Genomic DNA, 17,850 nt, shown 5'->3' with positions numbered 1-17,850 from the left:
CAAAAATTAAGTTCTCTAGTTTTCATCTAATTTTTGTTGTATGATTTACTTTATTTATATATGAATAGCTAAATTCTTAGGGCATGTTTGATAAGTTAGTAATACCAAGATAGAGAATTATATATAGATATTTCTAATTGTTTGATATTAAGCTTAACTCAAAGCCCAATATAAGATCAGGACCCTATCTAATCTTACCAAAATTATAACATTAACCTTGTTTATGTATCCCATCAATTTGTCAAGTTAAGCCATGTTATTTAATATACAATACAAATTTAGATAATTACTTTTATATCAAACAACAACGGAAAAAATCATATCTTTACATATTTTGACATGAAGTCCGTATTTCTTATCTTATTTTACATATCTTCTCATATCCCATCTTTTTTATCAAACGAGTTCTTAGAATATTAGGGATTCAAAATAATTGACTCATATGTAACTTTCTTTAACTATTTTATGTTTAGAAGCTGTTTTGATTTGATTATTTGTGATCTTTAAAATTTTGATTGGTTTAGTTAATGTGTTGATACGGGATTAAGAAGATAAGTATGGAGTAAAACAAAATGTGAATGACTAATAGCATTAGTTGATAAAATAACTCACTCGAATATGATCTTTCTCTATCAAATTTTGCTAACTCATTTCGAGACGCATCATATTAACATCCAATTTTAATTTATAATTCTACAAGGAAATTAATTCTACACTTTTTCAAACCATAAAACCCAATACACTAAAAGCCCAAAACATATAAAACTAAAAATTATTACTTACATGAATATTTCCATATAAATTATTACTTGATGAATATTTTTAATTATTCCCAAAGAAATCATCGAAAAATTCCAATCGATGACTTTTCTCAAGGATATACTGAAATTCTTTAAAACTCAATTATTTGCTTACATATCTTTTCTCACACTTATTTAAGACTTATATATCATCATTCCATGATTTATTGAATTATTGAAATTTATTTTGTTAATTATTTCTAATTATTTGCCAAAAATTCTAATTTCAGCGATTTATAGCACCGGAAATTTACTTTCCGGCTAAGGCTAGTTTTGGGGCATTAAATAAAGTATCACTTTCTCATTACTTGAATTTGAAAGCTAAAAGAAAACTATCCTATTTTTTTTCTGTACGGAATCTTTTCCTTTTTTCTTATATATTCTATTTATTTCTAAATATTTCTATTTTAAATTATCTTCAATTTTTTATTAAAAAATTCAGGCTTATTGTTTATTTGAACATATTCCGTATAACGAACATACTAAAATAATGAACACATTCCTAAATATTTCTATTTTAAACTCAGTTCTTTTGTATGTGCGTTTATAAATATAAGATAAAGCGCAGACTGGTCATGTAGACCTAGCCTCTCTATGTTGGTCGAGTTGAATCTCTAGACCTAGCCTCTTGTCGTTGGACGTGCAATCTAACCGTATTTAAAACCTTAATCCACTTCTACTAGCTAGTATAGGGGAGTAAGGATTGCTCCCACAGAGATGGAGGGCTATCGAGAACTATTTGTGTGAACAAGATATTCTGGGAAAGGTTGACTGCTGCCACGTAACTATTGAGAGTGGGTTAATTTTAACTACTTGACTGGAATGTAAAACTAGCTATTTCACTTGGGAGATGAAAATGAACTCTAACTAACTGACCAACTAGACTATGGAGGACCACTACTTTATCTAGCCATGCACATTGGAAAAGCAAAAGCATGTAAAGACAAAAACAATTAACCTAAACTACTTTTTAGATTTTGTTGCAATTTTCTACTTCATCTTCCTCATATCTATCGCAAAGCAGAGCTTGAAAACACTATGGATGCACTGAAATGCAAGAAAACAGAGCATGATCGAAAAATGTACGGAAATATGAAATCGGCACCGGAAAACGCACATCTACGCTAGCTGACCAACTGGAAAGCACGTAAACAACATTAATCTAAACATCTAAGCTAACAATTGCGAAAAACATCCAACAAGCGTAAATAAGAGGCAACAACATGAGATCTAACTAAAACTTCCATAATGCAAGAATTTAAACAATATCGAACGGTGGAAACACGAGATTCAAGTTGTTTTCAACAAGCTAACTAAGGATGGTTGGAACAAGCTTGAATTAAACTAAACTAAGGTAAATTTGGAGCAAAACTAATCTAAACAAAGAAAGTGGTGGCGTTAAGTGCCTATGAGAGCTTTTTAACTAAACTAAGAAGATGTTAGCATTAAGCGCTGCTGCTTCTTCTTAAGACCCTCTACTCATAGGGTGGTGTGGACCAAATTCATGGGTTACATTATTTAATGATTGGACATTTTTGCCTTTAGGAATTTCTAAAGCAGCCTCCTGACTCCGTGGTGTGGTCTACTGACCAGTTTGCACGCAGTTTGCACGCTTTTTACTCCTTTTTATTTGATTTCGCCTCCGACAATTTTGCACATGTTTCTACCTCCTTTTTAACTATACTATATATACTATGTATACTTGCAGGTTTATTTAGTGCTAAAAAATAGTGCATCATGAAGTCATTTTCCATTTTAGTAAAGTCAACACATTTCTTCTCACTTTTTTACTCTCTTTTACTTTATTCTCTTTTTATTTCTCTACAATTTTCATTTCCTACTTTATTCTTCTTTTATTTAACTCACTTAAAACAATTTTTCTTAACTCGTGTGTCGAAAGAAGGCTTCCACTACTGTGGAACGAAGGTAGTAAGAAAGAGAGAGAGAAAAAATAGGGGAAGTATTATTAGTGGTATATAGCTGGTTAAAAACTTTTCATAATTTGACTTTATTTAATTTTAGGAGATAACCCAAAATTATAAAACTAGTACTCCCTTTGTCCCATCTCAAATGATTGACTGCTTTTTGGCACGTGTTTGAGAAAAATAATACTCCCTCCGCCCTATAAAAATATGGTCAATGAGTATGGCACGAGAATTAAGATAAAATTGATAAAGTAAGAGAGATGAGGGGAATGATATGGTAAAGTAAGAGAAATGATGAAAATGGTAGTTAAAATAGTATTAGTAGATAGTGAGACCTATATTATTAAAGTAATATAACTTTCCAAAAATGGAATGCACATAATTTTATGGGACGGACGAAAATGGAAGTACACATTTTTTTTTATGGGACAGAGGGAGTAATAAATAGTTAAAGTGGAGAGAAAGTAAAATAATTAATAGATTAATGTATATATGACTATCTTCTATATTAATATATCTCTTACTTTACTTTCTCTCCACCTTAACTATTTATTATCATCTTCGCAAAACAACGGCCAAAAAGAAATTAATCATTTGAATGGGATGGAGGGAATATATATTTTGAGGACAGATTATTATGCATACAGCTTTACTTTTACTATCCTATATGTAATGACTTTTTTTTCTTATTTTATTTATTTACGTACTCTAATCATTTCATAAGAGTATGCACTTTTGATTTGACACAAGTTTTATTTCATAATTAATTAAATAAGAGAGATAAAAAGAAAGAGTAACTGAAGTATTATCAGCGAAAAATGAATCTTATCTTATTAGAGAGAAAAAAGTTTTTAAAATTAAAAAGTGCATATTCTTGTAGGAGTAATTAAAAGGAAAGAATACATATTCTTATGGGACTAAGGAAATATGATAGTAATATGGAGATAGTACTCCCTCCGTCCCTCTATTGCTGGATCATATTTCTTTTTGGGATATTTCATTATCCGTGTCATTTCTACTTTTAATAAAAAATGAATTTATTTATTCTCTTTTCATTCATTTACCCTTTACCCTTTTCTTTTTTACTTTTTTTTTTTATTCGCTTTTCTAGTTTATTCTCATTGCACTTATCTTACTCTTTAACAAAATTTCATAAATTATGTGAAAAAAGAAAACGATACCGATGAATATGATAAAAATAAATTGGGTCAAGTTAACAGACATAAGCCCAGATAAAGACTGCGTCGTTTTGACGCCAAGAAATCAAGGGCTCACAATCAATCTGAGATACGTGAAAACCCTAAATTCCCCTCAAACCCTATATATCCAAAAATTGCTCTAGTCCTTGCTCACAATTCCAGTCAATCCTTTTCCCCTTTCCGGCCATATCGACGATGTCTGACGAGGAGCACCAGTTCGAGTCAAAGGCCGACGCCGGCGCCTCCAAGACTTACCCCCAGCAGGCCGGCACTATCCGTAAGAACGGTTACATTGTTATCAAAGGCCGCCCCTGCAAGGTTTCTCCTTTTCATTCATTTCTTCGATTTCTTTCTCTCAGTTCCAATTTCACCTTGCTTTCAATTTCTTAAGATCTAATGAATATGATCTGTTTTGTTTATGCTTAATTAATTTAGGTTTTTGCTGCGGTTTATGTATTCTTCTTAATTTAGTTAGTATTCTAGGCTGATTTTATAGTGATTGAAATAGATCCTAAATTTCGATTAATTTGCTTCATCAATTCGTGATTTGTTGAATATATGCCTGTGCTAAATGTTTGAGCTTATAAAAGCACCAATTTTTGTGAGATTCATTTTGCTTTGACAAATATCCTTGTTCATCTATTCGTGCTTTATTGAATTTTTCTCGTGCAAAATATTTGAGCCAATAAAAGTAGCAATTTCTGTGAGATTCATTATGTTTTGACAAATTCATCTATTTGTGCTTTATTGAATATTGCCCGTGCAAAATATTTGAGCTGATAAAACTAACAATTTTTGTGAGATTCATTGTGATTAGAATAAGCATGAATGTTTTTATTTGAAATTTTAATTTGCGATCTGACCACAGGTTGTTGAGGTTTCAACTTCCAAAACTGGAAAGCATGGCCACGCCAAATGTCACTTTGTTGCAATTGACATCTTCACTTCGAAGAAGCTCGAGGATATCGTTCCTTCTTCCCACAACTGTGATGTATGCATATTCTATTCTTGTTGTGAAAGGTGAACTATATCTATGTCTTTCTATATGATGAAAAGCTTATATTGGTTTTTCTGTCCAGGTTCCACATGTTAACCGCACTGACTACCAGCTTATTGACATCTCTGAAGATGGATTTGTATGTTTCTAGTTTACGTTGATTCCTAAGTTCGAATAGCTTTACGTAGATTAGTAGACTAACACAGAGTGATATAATAAATAAATCCACAGGTGAGCTTGCTGACTGATAGTGGCAACACCAAAGATGATCTCAGGCTTCCAACTGACGAGGCTCTCCTTACTCAGGTGAAGCAGCTTTTCTGACAATGTGTCTTTCTTTCCTTTTAAAGTAGGAATTTACGGTCTCACGTCTTGTTGAACTATGTCTCAATCGCAGATCAAGGATGGATTTGCTGAAGGGAAGGATCTCGTTGTGAGTGTTATGTCTGCCATGGGGGAGGAGCAGATTAATGCTCTCAAGGACATTGGTCCCAAGTAGTTCGGGATTGATATGATATGATAATTATAGTTTAGTAAATGATGGGAGGACCATTTACCATCTTTTTATTCTGGGTGCTTCAGACTGGATTATTGATGGTTTGTGTCCTCGACGATGAAGAGACCACTTTCCTGTTATTAGGATTGTCTAGGTCGCAATTGTGTTTCATTTCCTCTTTCCATTTTTGTCACCTTTGAACTCCTGTCATGTTTATTACTGTGGAATTTTAGATTTGGTATGATGAAAACTCAAGTCTTCTTGCGTAGCCATGTGTTTAGATGTATGTGTTGAATATTGATGAGTTTTTACATTGTATGATTTCCAAATTGCTTGCTAAATAAGATGGGTGATGATATATTGTTGGTATTTTGATTATTAGTGGGAATTGTATGTTATTGATGAGTTTGTGTTATATCTATCCATAACTAATAGATTCACAAGTGCTGGGCTGTGTTGATTTTATAGAGTGAGTGTACAAATGGTTTTTTACATTAAAGAAATGGGATGTTTTTGTTTGTGTATTGTACGTGTGAAGACTTCTAAAATAAAATTTATAAGCTCCATATGTTATTATAGGATTCTTTATGGCAGTTGTGTTCGTACATGAGTTTCTTCAATGATGAATCTACGGCGATCGTTATTGAGCATCTCGTTACCTCTGACACCCATTGAGGGTCAGGGACAAGGAAATGATATAGCCAACGAGTGGGTCAAACATCTCATTCGTCGAGTGGCATGTGCAAGTTGCACTCGATAGAGTAGGGATTAATTATCAATCACTTCATTGCGTCTCGCATGTGAAGACGCAGAACAATACACCTGCTTAAGTGGGGTTGGTAGAAACATTGCACTTGATCGAGTGGGGCTTAAACAATGCACTTGCCAGAGTGTCGTTGGTAAACAACTCACTTGATCGAGTGGGGCTTAATGACGATCCTCTTGGTTGTGTCTCGTGTCCGAAAGACGCAGAACAACACACGCCTGAGTGGGGTGTTTACCAACCAGTAACTTGGTCGAGTGGAACGATGTACAGAGGCAGAACATAGGTGTTTAGACCCAATTTCCACTTTTTGTCGGTTTAAAACTCTAGACTTTATTTTTATTTTGAGTTCCTTAGAACATGTATCAGAAGATGGCTTCAGAGAATGCGAAGATGGAAGATTCACACCAATATAAAATGGTTTTAACAAGCAAAGATTCAAGTAACACGCCTTGACGACGTGATGGCCATTTTTTGTTTCTAATCTAGTGGGCGAGACGGATGACTGTCCCAAGCCAGTCATTGGGTATATTATCTGGGAGTGGTCCTTTTAGAGCCCTTGCTGAGTGTTCCATTGCTGCCTGCGTGGTCGGACCGGGAAGCATGTTGGTTTGTAATACACAAGGAAAATGAAATATAAGAAAACCAAACACTGGTTTGAGTAAATTACCTTCACTATGTAGACATCGATTCCCAATTTGGCAATCATAGCAGCTTCTGTTATTTTTGGTGACCATGCCATCAATTGTATCATGTGCTGCTACTGTTATTTCAACTGTCGAAAATCTATTGTTGAGTTAAAAAAATAAAGTCATTTCTTGTAAGTTTTATCTAAAGTTGCAAGGATTCATACAAGAGAGGTTTATTGTTTGGCATCTATTAGGACTAAGTTACAGTTTCATTTATATTTCTTCACTGACCTTCGTCTTGCAGTTTAGGTTGCTGCACCGAACAGCTCCCATCTTCGTGCACAGCTGCAATACGAGAGTGAGTGAAGCTAACTTGATCAGATACTGGACCCAGCATGAGTTATGGCACTATAATCAGACTCACCAATTTCCCTGAGAAGCACTGCACCCGGTTCTGTTGGTGGGCAGTCATACACCCCAGAAACATTTGTCTAAAAGCGACTAATGTATAGGATAAACATATATGTCGATTTAATCACATTTGACATTGAAAAACTAACACCCTAAATATTTCTAAAATGATGAAATTTAGCTCATATGGAGAACAGATCCAAGATTCTGCTTTCATATCCAAAGACGAAATGGAAAAAAGACACTAATGAAAGTGTCACCATACTGGCGTGTCTATATCCGAGTGCTTATATCCTCTTAAAGATCCAGAATCCAAATATATGAGAGGTAATGACCAGTTTGAAGTTGGGCACAACCCACACTAGAATTTCATAGATATGTCTTGGCCTTAAAGAAAGATATGTGGTCGATCTAGTCTAATGTGATTTTGTTACCGGGATAAAGCATAGATAATAGCAATCAAAGAACCATTGATCAGCAGTGGATACAAGAAACACTAGTCAGGTCTCAAATGTTCTGCCAGATGACTTGTAATCACGTCTCCGCTTAATATAGTGCAACCCTGTCAAAGATAAGAATAAATTGGCAGATGCGTTTCAACATCCAGAAACTTGACTACAGAATATACAGTAATATCAAACCAGTGAAGTATCAAGAACAGCATCACCGTGCAAAACCTGAAACATTATTAAGCAGCCATAAGTTCTAGATTTCACCTCAGATCAAGGGAGTGTACCAAACAATGGCCACAGAGCAGAATTCGGACAGTTTGAAGCTGGGCATTCATAAGTTCTTCATAGCAATTCCTATGCACTAGTAATGATTAAAACACACAGGTACAAATCCAGCGTCTAACGCTTTAACCACTGTTGAGGTATCTGCCATAGCAATCTGTGAATGTTGAAGGGGTCAATTTCAAAGTCATAGTGAGAAAATAAATCGATAAACTGGTAGTTGTTGGATGACTTACATTTCTTTCGCAAGTTGACCAGCCACATGAAAATGGAGACATTCCTATAGAAGGAATACCTTCTGTAGGAGATCAATACACAGAGAATGTCAAAATAGCAAACATAGTACAAACATAAGAGGAGCTTGAAAAAAAAAGGGCCAGCCTTTTCAATAGTATGATAATATGCCTACTAGATCAATTATTCACCAATGGATTGAAAAATAATAGTGGTCCAAAAGTTTTTTAAGAAGACCAACCAATTCATACCTTTTGCTAGTGCTCTGACAATTTCAAGATTAAGGGTAGTGACCTGAAAATTAGGGCTGACAATTTTTGACACGACACGATAATCCGACACGAATCCGCACGAAATTATTGGGTTTGGATCAAGTCTTATTGGATGCGGGTCATTATTGGGTCGACCCACTAAGAACACGAAAAAATCGGGTCGGATGTGGGTTGGATGCGGGTCGGGTCGGGTAACCCGTTAAAAATTAATATTATTATTTTTATTTTGAGTAAAGATAAATTTGCAAAAATTGTATACACAAAATGCCCTTCAAATTTTAAAAAGGATAATATTAATTTATTTTGATTAGGTAGCATCATTAATTACATATTTTTGTGACTAATTTGACCTTATTTATAATTTTTCATTTTTCATTTGTATTGTTGTACAATATGTACCAAGACCCTTATTAAAAGATAAAATTTTAGAGAGAATAACCATCCATAGTATTTTAATGGAATAATAATGGAATAATTTTTTATTCATTTTATTTAAACTATCACAATGATATAAAGATAAATAAATTGCTTTTTTTAAAAAAGTATAAATTAGGAAAACACTCTTTTATTAGGAAATTCTCTCATATTATTTTTGAAACCATTGATATTTTATCATTAATTTCTAACTTTTAATTTTGAAAATAATATTATACATATTGGTTGATTATTCTATCTAAAATTATTAACATTATAATATGGGTCGTTCAATGATGAGACATTGTTGGACTCAACACATATAATAGTAATACAACATTCAAATGTATAGCACTTGCTCCAAAAATTGATAAGATCATGAAAAATTATTAGTATTACTATATGATAAATCACAATATTTTCAATATTTTATTTATTATATTATTTTAATATTACTTTTATAATTATTTTCATAGTGCGTAATAATATCATAATAGAGATGGTATGATGGTAATATGTGGAACCCAACATGTAAGTTGTAACATATCCTTTAATTATATGACTGCTATATAAATTGATATATTTAAATATTATGATAAACCACAACAAATTTTAGACCCATATTATAAAATTAATTTACGATTAATAATCTGTTATATATTATAGTGCATCAAATGATACATAAGAGCTTGTTCGACGATAGAAGGTTGTTGCTATCAACGTCTAGGCGTGTGACACTTCAAGTATATTAGTTAATATATTCAAAATATATAATTATGTCTTCATTCATGTAATTTTGGATAATAATATTAAATGACCATGTAATGACCCTACTTTGCATATTTCTTCATGTGTTATAATATATAGAAAATATTTGAAATTACAAGCTTCAAATTATATTTCAAATTACAAAAATTAAAGTAGTCGAAAGAAATGAAATAATACAATGTACGTGAGAGATCCAAGTGAAAAATAAAACTAAATCAATTAGTGTTTAAAATAAAAGGATAATTTGAATAAATTTATGAAAAATAAGTTTATACTTATAGATACAAAACTTTAATTCAAATATTATGTACTAGCAAAACTAATCAACAAATAATTTTATAATATAATTTATTTTACTATTATATTCTTTTTAGTTTGATTCAATAAATTTAATTTAATTTTTAGTATTTTCACTCTTTTTTGTTTTGTTCTTTTTACTTCTTTAGTTCTTTTATCTTGTTTCAAATTTTTTTGTTCGGTTTTGGAACAAAAGTTATGTATTTGGAACAAAAGTTATGTATTTTGTTGGGTTTTTTTGGATTTTGTTGGAGTTTTGTTGTTTAAAATGGAACATCTTCATTCTATATGGCTTTTTAAAGTCTTGATCATTTTTTGAAGCAATATGTAATCGTGTTGTTATCGTGCTTAGGTTGTTGTCGTATTGTTATCGTGTCGGGTCAACCCAAAGTGGTTCGTGTTGGTATCGTGTTCAGGTCGATATCGTGTTCTTATCGTGTCCAAGTCGATATCGTGTTCTTATCGTGTCGGGTCAACCCAAAGTGGTTTGTGTCGTTATCGTGTTCGGGTCGTGTCCGGGTTTGAAGGTGGCGGGTTGGGTTCGTGTTCGGGTTTGGGGTTTTCTTAACAGGTTGGGTTCGGGTTTGGCCTTATTGGGTTGGGTCGTTATCGGGTCAACCCGATAACGACCCAATCCGCACGATTTGCCAGCCCTACTGAAAATAGAAGTATTGAGATTAAGAATAAGCCAAAGTTATGAACAACACAAAAAAGGAAAGAACCAGAGCCAATTCATCATAGTATTCTCTAAGAGCAGATAATATGTCAATGCATCATGTTTTCATCATTCTCACTCCCACAAAAATTGGAACAAGACAAGGCCAGAACAGGGAAAATCTGAACAAGACAAAGTAGAAATATGACAGCATTATGTCTTACTGATATCCTTGTTGCAACAAAACCAGCCTTGACAAGAGGTTTGTTTGGTCCACCCTTATGAACCTGGAGATTATAAGTACAACAAAGGTGCACAAAGAAGCGGTCTCATGTCTCCAATTCAATTCAACCAGCAGAACAAGAAAGATCAATTAAAAATAACAACAAAAACACACTCATATACTTTACTCAAGGTGATTGCATTCCTCACCCACATTCACCTACTGGAATGATATACTACAATTCAAAGAAAACATTCATATTCAGTCAAAAGGTATGAAAAAGCAAGATCAAAATGTGAACCTGCGCCATGAACAACTATAAGTCATTTGCATTGTGATTCTAGTTTATCATCAAATTTATCAACTACAGTTTGGATATCTGTGGATCCATGTGGATCCAGGCCTCCTGCTCCAATCCATACCATGACATGGCTCCAAAATCATTCCTTGCCTCAGTTGTGATGAAACAATGCTAAGATTATCCTCATTGATTGTCTCCAACTCATTTTTACAGGTAATTGCAGAACCCCCTACGTGCCAAAAAAACAACATTGCATCAACTAAACGAAATTATAATTGGAAAACTAGCACTCCCTCCGTCTTAGTCTAAGTGAGACGTTTTCCTTTTTTGTATGTCTGAACATAAGTGAAACATTTCCTCTTTTGGCAGTAATTAACTCACTCCTCTCTCCTACTTTATCTTCATGTCTCTTACTTTATTCTTTCTTTCACTTTCTTACTCTATTTAAACTCTAACTTTATTCTCTCTTTCTCTTTCTTACTTTATTATCTCTCGTACTTTACTATTAATAATTTAATCAACTTAACACTAATACATAAATTCCTATGTCAAAACAAAAACGTCTCAATTCGGCCGGGACAGAGGGAGTACTATTCAAATGCACGTAAAGATGGACAACTGAATAAAACCTTTATGAATCTGTAGACAACTCATTTTTGTGAATCGGCTGACGATTTAAGTTACATTCAAAGGTTTTTAACTGAAGCAGTAGTGTTCATTATACTAATTCGCAGCTACTCAAAACCTTAGTCATCATTCCAACAAGTGAAATTGGAATGCTGCAATCATCTACCGAGTTAGTAGTAGAGATATTATCGAATTCAACAGATCGAAAAGCTTAGATTGAGGTTGATGAATCAACTAACCATAGCAGCTAAGTTAATAAGATAGTATCCACATGAAAAAATTCATCTCACCGACCTTGACTATGCAGTGAAGTGATCCAGCATCCGCGGCGGAGTTAGTAGTGGTGGATTGGCTGCCCCGATCCATCAGATATCGCTCTCAACAAGTAGAGAGAATCATCTCCTCTCCGAATATAATACTTGGATTATTGGTTTTCTATCTGGAAATGGTGTAACACCCCCTGCCCGACCGGTGATTCGTCCTGTAGGAGACCTCACAATTCCGGTATCGTAAAATCCAGTAAATTTAAAAATTCATTTTACCAATCATTTCATAAAAAAATTTATAGCAAAACACATTAATTCTAATTCTGATAACAGCAAAACCGCAGTTTTAGATAATTTACAGTGTAGCTGAATCTACTATACAAAAGATGGTTATAGATATTCTAATCTAGCAAATGAGACCTATGCCAAAAGATGATAAGTGACCAGAGACGACGTACGTAGTGCCGAGGCAGACAAAACAACAAAACGGATCCAGAACTTATCACCCTGCACCATACTCACCATTAGTTCCATTTTTGAAAAACATGTGTCGCAGTAAAGAACTTTAAAATCACTGGTTTTGTTTATTAAGCTAATCATTAATCACCATGTATCACGAATTTGTCCCACAACTATCTTTAAAAACATGAATATAATACCATTATTGTACATAGCTTCAATTTTTCTCGCGTACTCTTAACGATTATTTTAGAAACATCACTAAGTAGTTTTCAACTTCAATATCATCATATTTAACCTCAAAACCCCCTTTTCCTCAACAATATCATTTAATATCCATTTATCTTCAACAACCATTTATCTTCGCTGTTTCCTTTTCTTAGTTCTTTTCTTTTTTCTTCTGGATTCTCACAATAAGCTCCTAAATCTGTGTGTGCATCTACAATGAGGGACCACAAAATTCCAAACCATAATATGTAGCTCATCTATAACATTTCAAATATATGGAGGGACCAGACTCAACTGCAAGATTATATATAAATATACTCAACTGCAACATATATATAGATAATAATGTGGTGTGTGCTTGTAAAATCCCCAAATTTTCAATCAAGTTTTCAGTCACTATGGCATTCACCTCTATGTCCTATTTTATTTTGAAGCTTACTAGTCCAAGATTAGGCATCCGCATCGCAAACGCGATGCTGTCTCGGTCTCGTCTCCGAGACGAGACATCTCGTCGCGCGACGCGTGCCGGCGAGGCCAGCCTCGAGCTGGCGAGACGATGCGCGCGCTGGAGGATGGCGTGACGCCCACTCGCCGGCCCGCGAGTGGGCGTCGGAATTATGACGTAATAATTTTTTTTTATAAATTCGAATTTAATAAAAAATAATAAAAAATTTTAACGGTCAAATGACCGTTGCATCAAACGGTCGAATTTTTAAAATTTTTCTTTTCTTTTCTTTTATTATTCTATAAATACTCCATACTCCATTCACCATTTTACACATACAAACACTACTCTCATTCCTCTTCCATTCACTATACTCATCTGTTCCTTTCTCTCCAATTATTGAAAAAATGTCCGGCGATGGAAACTCCAGCAGCGGCGGCTCCGGCAGGCGGCGCTCCGGCGGACTCGACTTGAACTCGTTCGACGATTGGGCGAGCATGTACAACTTTTTGGGTACTCCCGGTTCTTCGCCGGGCACCCAAACCTCGACCACTCCGCCGGCGTACCAAACACCACATTTTGATGTGGATGCATACTATCGTCCCTCCCCCCAAGAGGTACGGACAATCGCCGGGATTATCCCAAATTCCAGAGAATTTTTTGCCGCCTGAACGCACTTTGCCCGACTGGCCAATAGGTGGAGGCTCCGGCTCCGGCAGGATCGGCCTCAGGATCGGCGTCAATGCCGAGGAGGAAGAGGAGGAAGAGGGAGATACCACGAGGTTGTGGGGGACGGCAGCCGTCATCCATACAGCCAAAACGAGACGTTGGCTACGACGCTTGGATCAGCGTCTCGTACGATCCTGTCGTCTGGAATCAACAAACCAACAAGTGTTTTTAGAAAAAAGTCACCAAAGTTTACAACGCACGAAGGCCGAAGAACACCTTTGCCTGCAACGTGAAGATGCTCCGCAGTCATTTGGACCGATGCGGCAAAGATGTCAAAATATTTTGTGCGATATTCAGGGTAGAAGAGGCGAATTATCAAAGCGGAGGCAATGGAGCTGACATTCTGAGAGCGGCGTTGCGGGTCTTCAAAGACGACGTAGGTAAAGATTTCAAGTTTGTCGATGTTTGGTCGCAAATCCACCACCTTGAAAGGTGGGCTGGCGGTGTTGAGTCGGGCTCGAAACGCACGAAGCACACGACGCGTGACCACTACTCGTCTAGTGATGGCGGTGAAGGCAACACCTCACGTGAGGGCACACCAACCGATACGCCAACCGGTGATGCAGGGGGGTCTTCTTCCGGTGCACGACGTCGGCCACAAGGGACCAAGGCAGCGAAGGCGGCGAGAGCGAGGGGGAGAGGGAGAGGGAGAGGGAGAGGGAGGGGTCGCGGCGAATCAAGCCAGGCGAGCGAGGGCTCGGGCTCCGGCACGGGCACGGGCACAGGCATGGGCTACAACAGCCTAATGTCCATGTACCTGGTCGCCACGATGGCTGACACTTCAAAGATAAATACTCGCCAATTTGAAGCCCATATGGACGGAATTGAGCATCTGAAAGCTCAACTTGGTATTCGGGATCATTCTAACTTGGGTGCACTGCCGACTTCGGGGGATGATTCGCCGGCGGAGTAGTTTTTATAGTTTAATTTAGAGTATTTTAATTATGTATTTTTTTTTATTTTTTAGGATTTTAAATTATATATTTTGTTATTTTTTAGGTTTTTAAATTGTAATTTTTATTTTATTTAATGAAGTGTGTTTTTATTAATTGAATTTGTTGGAATTAAAAATAAAAAATGAAATTGAATGAATAGTTAAGAGATAGTTAAGAGATGGAGGGATGCAGGTGCTGTCTCTTAGTTAAGAGATGAGCTGAAAAGTACAGTGGGGCCCATGAATAGTGAAGAGATGAGACGGTTAAGAGACAGATAAGAGACAGAGATGCGGATGGCCTTAGTACCTTTTTAATTCTCCATCTAAATTGAAATTTCTTCATTTCATACTCCAAATTTATGTATAAGAGCTACAATACTGATTTTCTTACCGTATTTCTTTTGCTATATTCATACAAAGAGAATAACTCTTCGAGCTTAAAATTTTAACTCCAACGGTGAAAAGAGAGAGGAAGGAGAAAGAAGAAATCGTGTGAGTAGGAGAAGGGTCGCGGCTACCACCGGCGAATGTCCGGCGAGGGTGAGAACAAAAAGAGAGCAAATTCGTAGAAGGCTTTGAGAGAGAGATGGTCGGTGTATGTATCTCTGTGCTCCCCGTAATTAAATCGGTTCCCCCCTTTTTAAGTCTCCCTATAAAATGTAGAGAATTGAATAGGAATGGAGAAACCTCCATGGAAGGAGGAAGATGAAAACCATCGATTGTGAGAGAGCAGAGAAAAGGGGAATTTCTTTATTGACTACATTTTGGAAGTGTTAACTACAATTTACAATAAAATGCCTTTTATATAGGCTGGAAATAAATGCTAAACTAAAACCTAATTACATTTATTTTCTAATTCTAATAGCCTCCCTCAAGATGGAAGCAAACAATTGCTAGCATCTTGACAAGAACATCAAACTACAAGAAGCATCAAAATAAATGCTAAACTAAAACCTAATTACATTTTATTTTCTAAGGAGAAAAACATCTTGATCCTCATCGCAATAGGCTGCTCAACCAAACACTAATTGAGAAGCTTCTCATATAGTCAAAACACACCTCCTAACATACTTCGAACAAGAGCTCGGTTTCCACTGTGAAGGAAACAACCAATTTTCTTTTCAACAACAAACAACACAATCCAATCAGAATATTTTCAGAAGCACAATCCAACAAATGCCACACGACAGTCTTGAGAACAGAGAGCTGAACTTGAGAACAGAGACTTGAAAGTTTCTCATAACACCAAAAAAAACAAGAGAATCATTCGGAGATTGGATCATACAAATCCAGAAACAAAGGATACAAACTTGGATCATACAAATCCAATGAGAAAGGAAAACGAGAGATTCAATGAGAGAACAGAGATTGAGATTGATATTTCAGATTCATAGAATCCTATTTCAATCTTTGAGAATAGAGAAAACTGAATTCAATGGAGATTAAAATTGAGAAACAGATTTGATATTTCAGATTCATAGAATCCTATTTCAATCTATGAGAAAAGAGAAAACCGATTTAGATCGGTGATATCAGAGAGAACCGATTTAGATCGGTGAAAACAGAAGAATTTTAATGAGAAAAAAAAATTCAGATCGGAGATTCAAATCAACCGATTCAAAAAATGAAATGAAAAGCGGAGAGAGAAGAGAGAAACTGAAAACTGAGAGGAGATTAAACACTTTTTTGCCGCGGTATCGGAGAACTCTCCGGCAACAAATCACCATGATTGTTCATCATGAACAAAAAAAGGAAATAGATCGGGAGATAAGGCTCGATTGCAATTGTTCATCGCGATAGGAGAAGATCGAGATATGAGAGAAATCAGAGAGAGATTGCGGAAGCTTGTGTCTCTGATACCATGTAAAATGTAGAGAATTGAATAGGAATTGAGAAACCTCCGTGGAAGGAGGAAGATGAAAACCGTCGATTGCGAGAGAGGAGAAAAAAGAGGAATTTCTTTATTGACTACATTTTGGAAGTGTTAACTACAATTTACAATAAAATGCCTTTAATATAGGCCGGAAATAAATGCTAAACTAAAACCTAATTACATTTATTTTCTAATTCTAATACTCCCCCTCCATGAAGCAAAAATATCTCAACCTTCTAGAAAAAGACACGATTTCTCCACAACTCTCTCTTATTTTGAATTTTAATTAAATATTTATTTGATAGCATCTAGAGAAGTCCAATTATTAAGCTCTCTAACAATATCCTTATATTTAAGAATCGATACATGCGTTTCGTTAATTTTCAAAAGTTTACTTATACCATTTCAGATAAATACTCATGCTAATTTAATATTATATATATTCCTTTAGCTCTAAATCCAACATTAATTCATGTAATTCAATTCAATACTAATTTTCATAAAATATTTGTCCTAATCACTTATTTAATTAATACATAAAAAGATTAAATCACTCATTCTCTTATTCGAAAAATAATATTCTTTTAGGCTCCTTTTTTGGGATGTTACAAAATAATCCGTTACAAATAAAAAAAGAATAAATATAAGAGTATGCATTTTTTATACTTTAATTAATTAATTAGAATAGCATATGAAATTTTATAAAACAAATTTAATGGCGTAAACTATCCGTTCCGCCATAGTTTACTGATTTCTTGACAGATTAAGTTTGGCAAAGATTAATTAGTGGATTGTATGAGTGGATATGTCATGTTTGGTTTAAATTTATTCAGCGTTTTATTCGTTGGTTTGAGATCTTGTTTACCTAATGAAATGTTTCGTCATTTTGTGTGTTTGATTTCAAAATTGACTAAAATTTCATTAGACAAGTTTAACCATGTTCACCTGTCCATAAATGACAAGAAATGATCCTCTAATTCTGGATAAAACATAGTGTCTGTCTTTCATTGAACAAATTATGCGCGGCTTGAGGAATGAGTGCCGGCTTGCTGCACTATTCACTCGAAATGAGCGTAATTCATTTCTCGCAAAAATCGTTGGTTTTCATTTCTTATAGGGGAATTGACCAAGAAATAAAAACAAAATATCTATTATACCCCCTTTTTTCTGA

At 35.0% G+C, this 17,850-nt stretch overlaps 1 protein-coding gene and 1 pseudogene across 2 annotated transcripts; one reads left to right on the top strand and one right to left on the bottom strand.

The window, feature by feature from the left end:
* Positions 1–4,046: 4,046 nt before the first annotated feature.
* On the top strand, positions 4,047–5,685 carry LOC125214133 (eukaryotic translation initiation factor 5A-4). Its single transcript, XM_048115031.2, has 5 exons — positions 4,047–4,242; positions 4,793–4,915; positions 5,004–5,060; positions 5,153–5,227; positions 5,319–5,685. Exons 1-5 carry the CDS (start codon positions 4,120–4,122, stop codon positions 5,418–5,420), a joined length of 480 nt encoding a protein of 159 aa, XP_047970988.1. The 5' UTR covers positions 4,047–4,119; the 3' UTR covers positions 5,421–5,685.
* Positions 5,686–6,566: 881 nt separating this feature from the next.
* LOC125214132 (isopentenyl phosphate kinase-like) lies at positions 6,567–12,111 on the bottom strand (annotated as a pseudogene). The gene is made up of 12 exons (XR_016137089.1): positions 12,036–12,111; positions 11,094–11,347; positions 10,819–10,885; positions 8,440–8,482; positions 8,191–8,252; positions 8,055–8,111; positions 7,862–7,897; positions 7,718–7,782; positions 7,234–7,310; positions 7,101–7,154; positions 6,851–6,955; positions 6,567–6,761 (listed from the first exon to the last, which is right to left on the bottom strand). The product of XR_016137089.1 is annotated as an isopentenyl phosphate kinase-like (transcript).
* Positions 12,112–17,850: the final 5,739 nt, after the last annotated feature.

The sequence above is a fragment of the Salvia hispanica genome, chromosome 3, assembly GCF_029641045.1.
Source record: "Salvia hispanica isolate PSC_SH4W2 chromosome 3, Shi_PSC_v1, whole genome shotgun sequence".
Classification (NCBI taxonomy): Eukaryota; Viridiplantae; Streptophyta; class Magnoliopsida; order Lamiales; family Lamiaceae; genus Salvia; species Salvia hispanica.
This window is presented reverse-complemented; position numbering and strand designations above follow the sequence as displayed.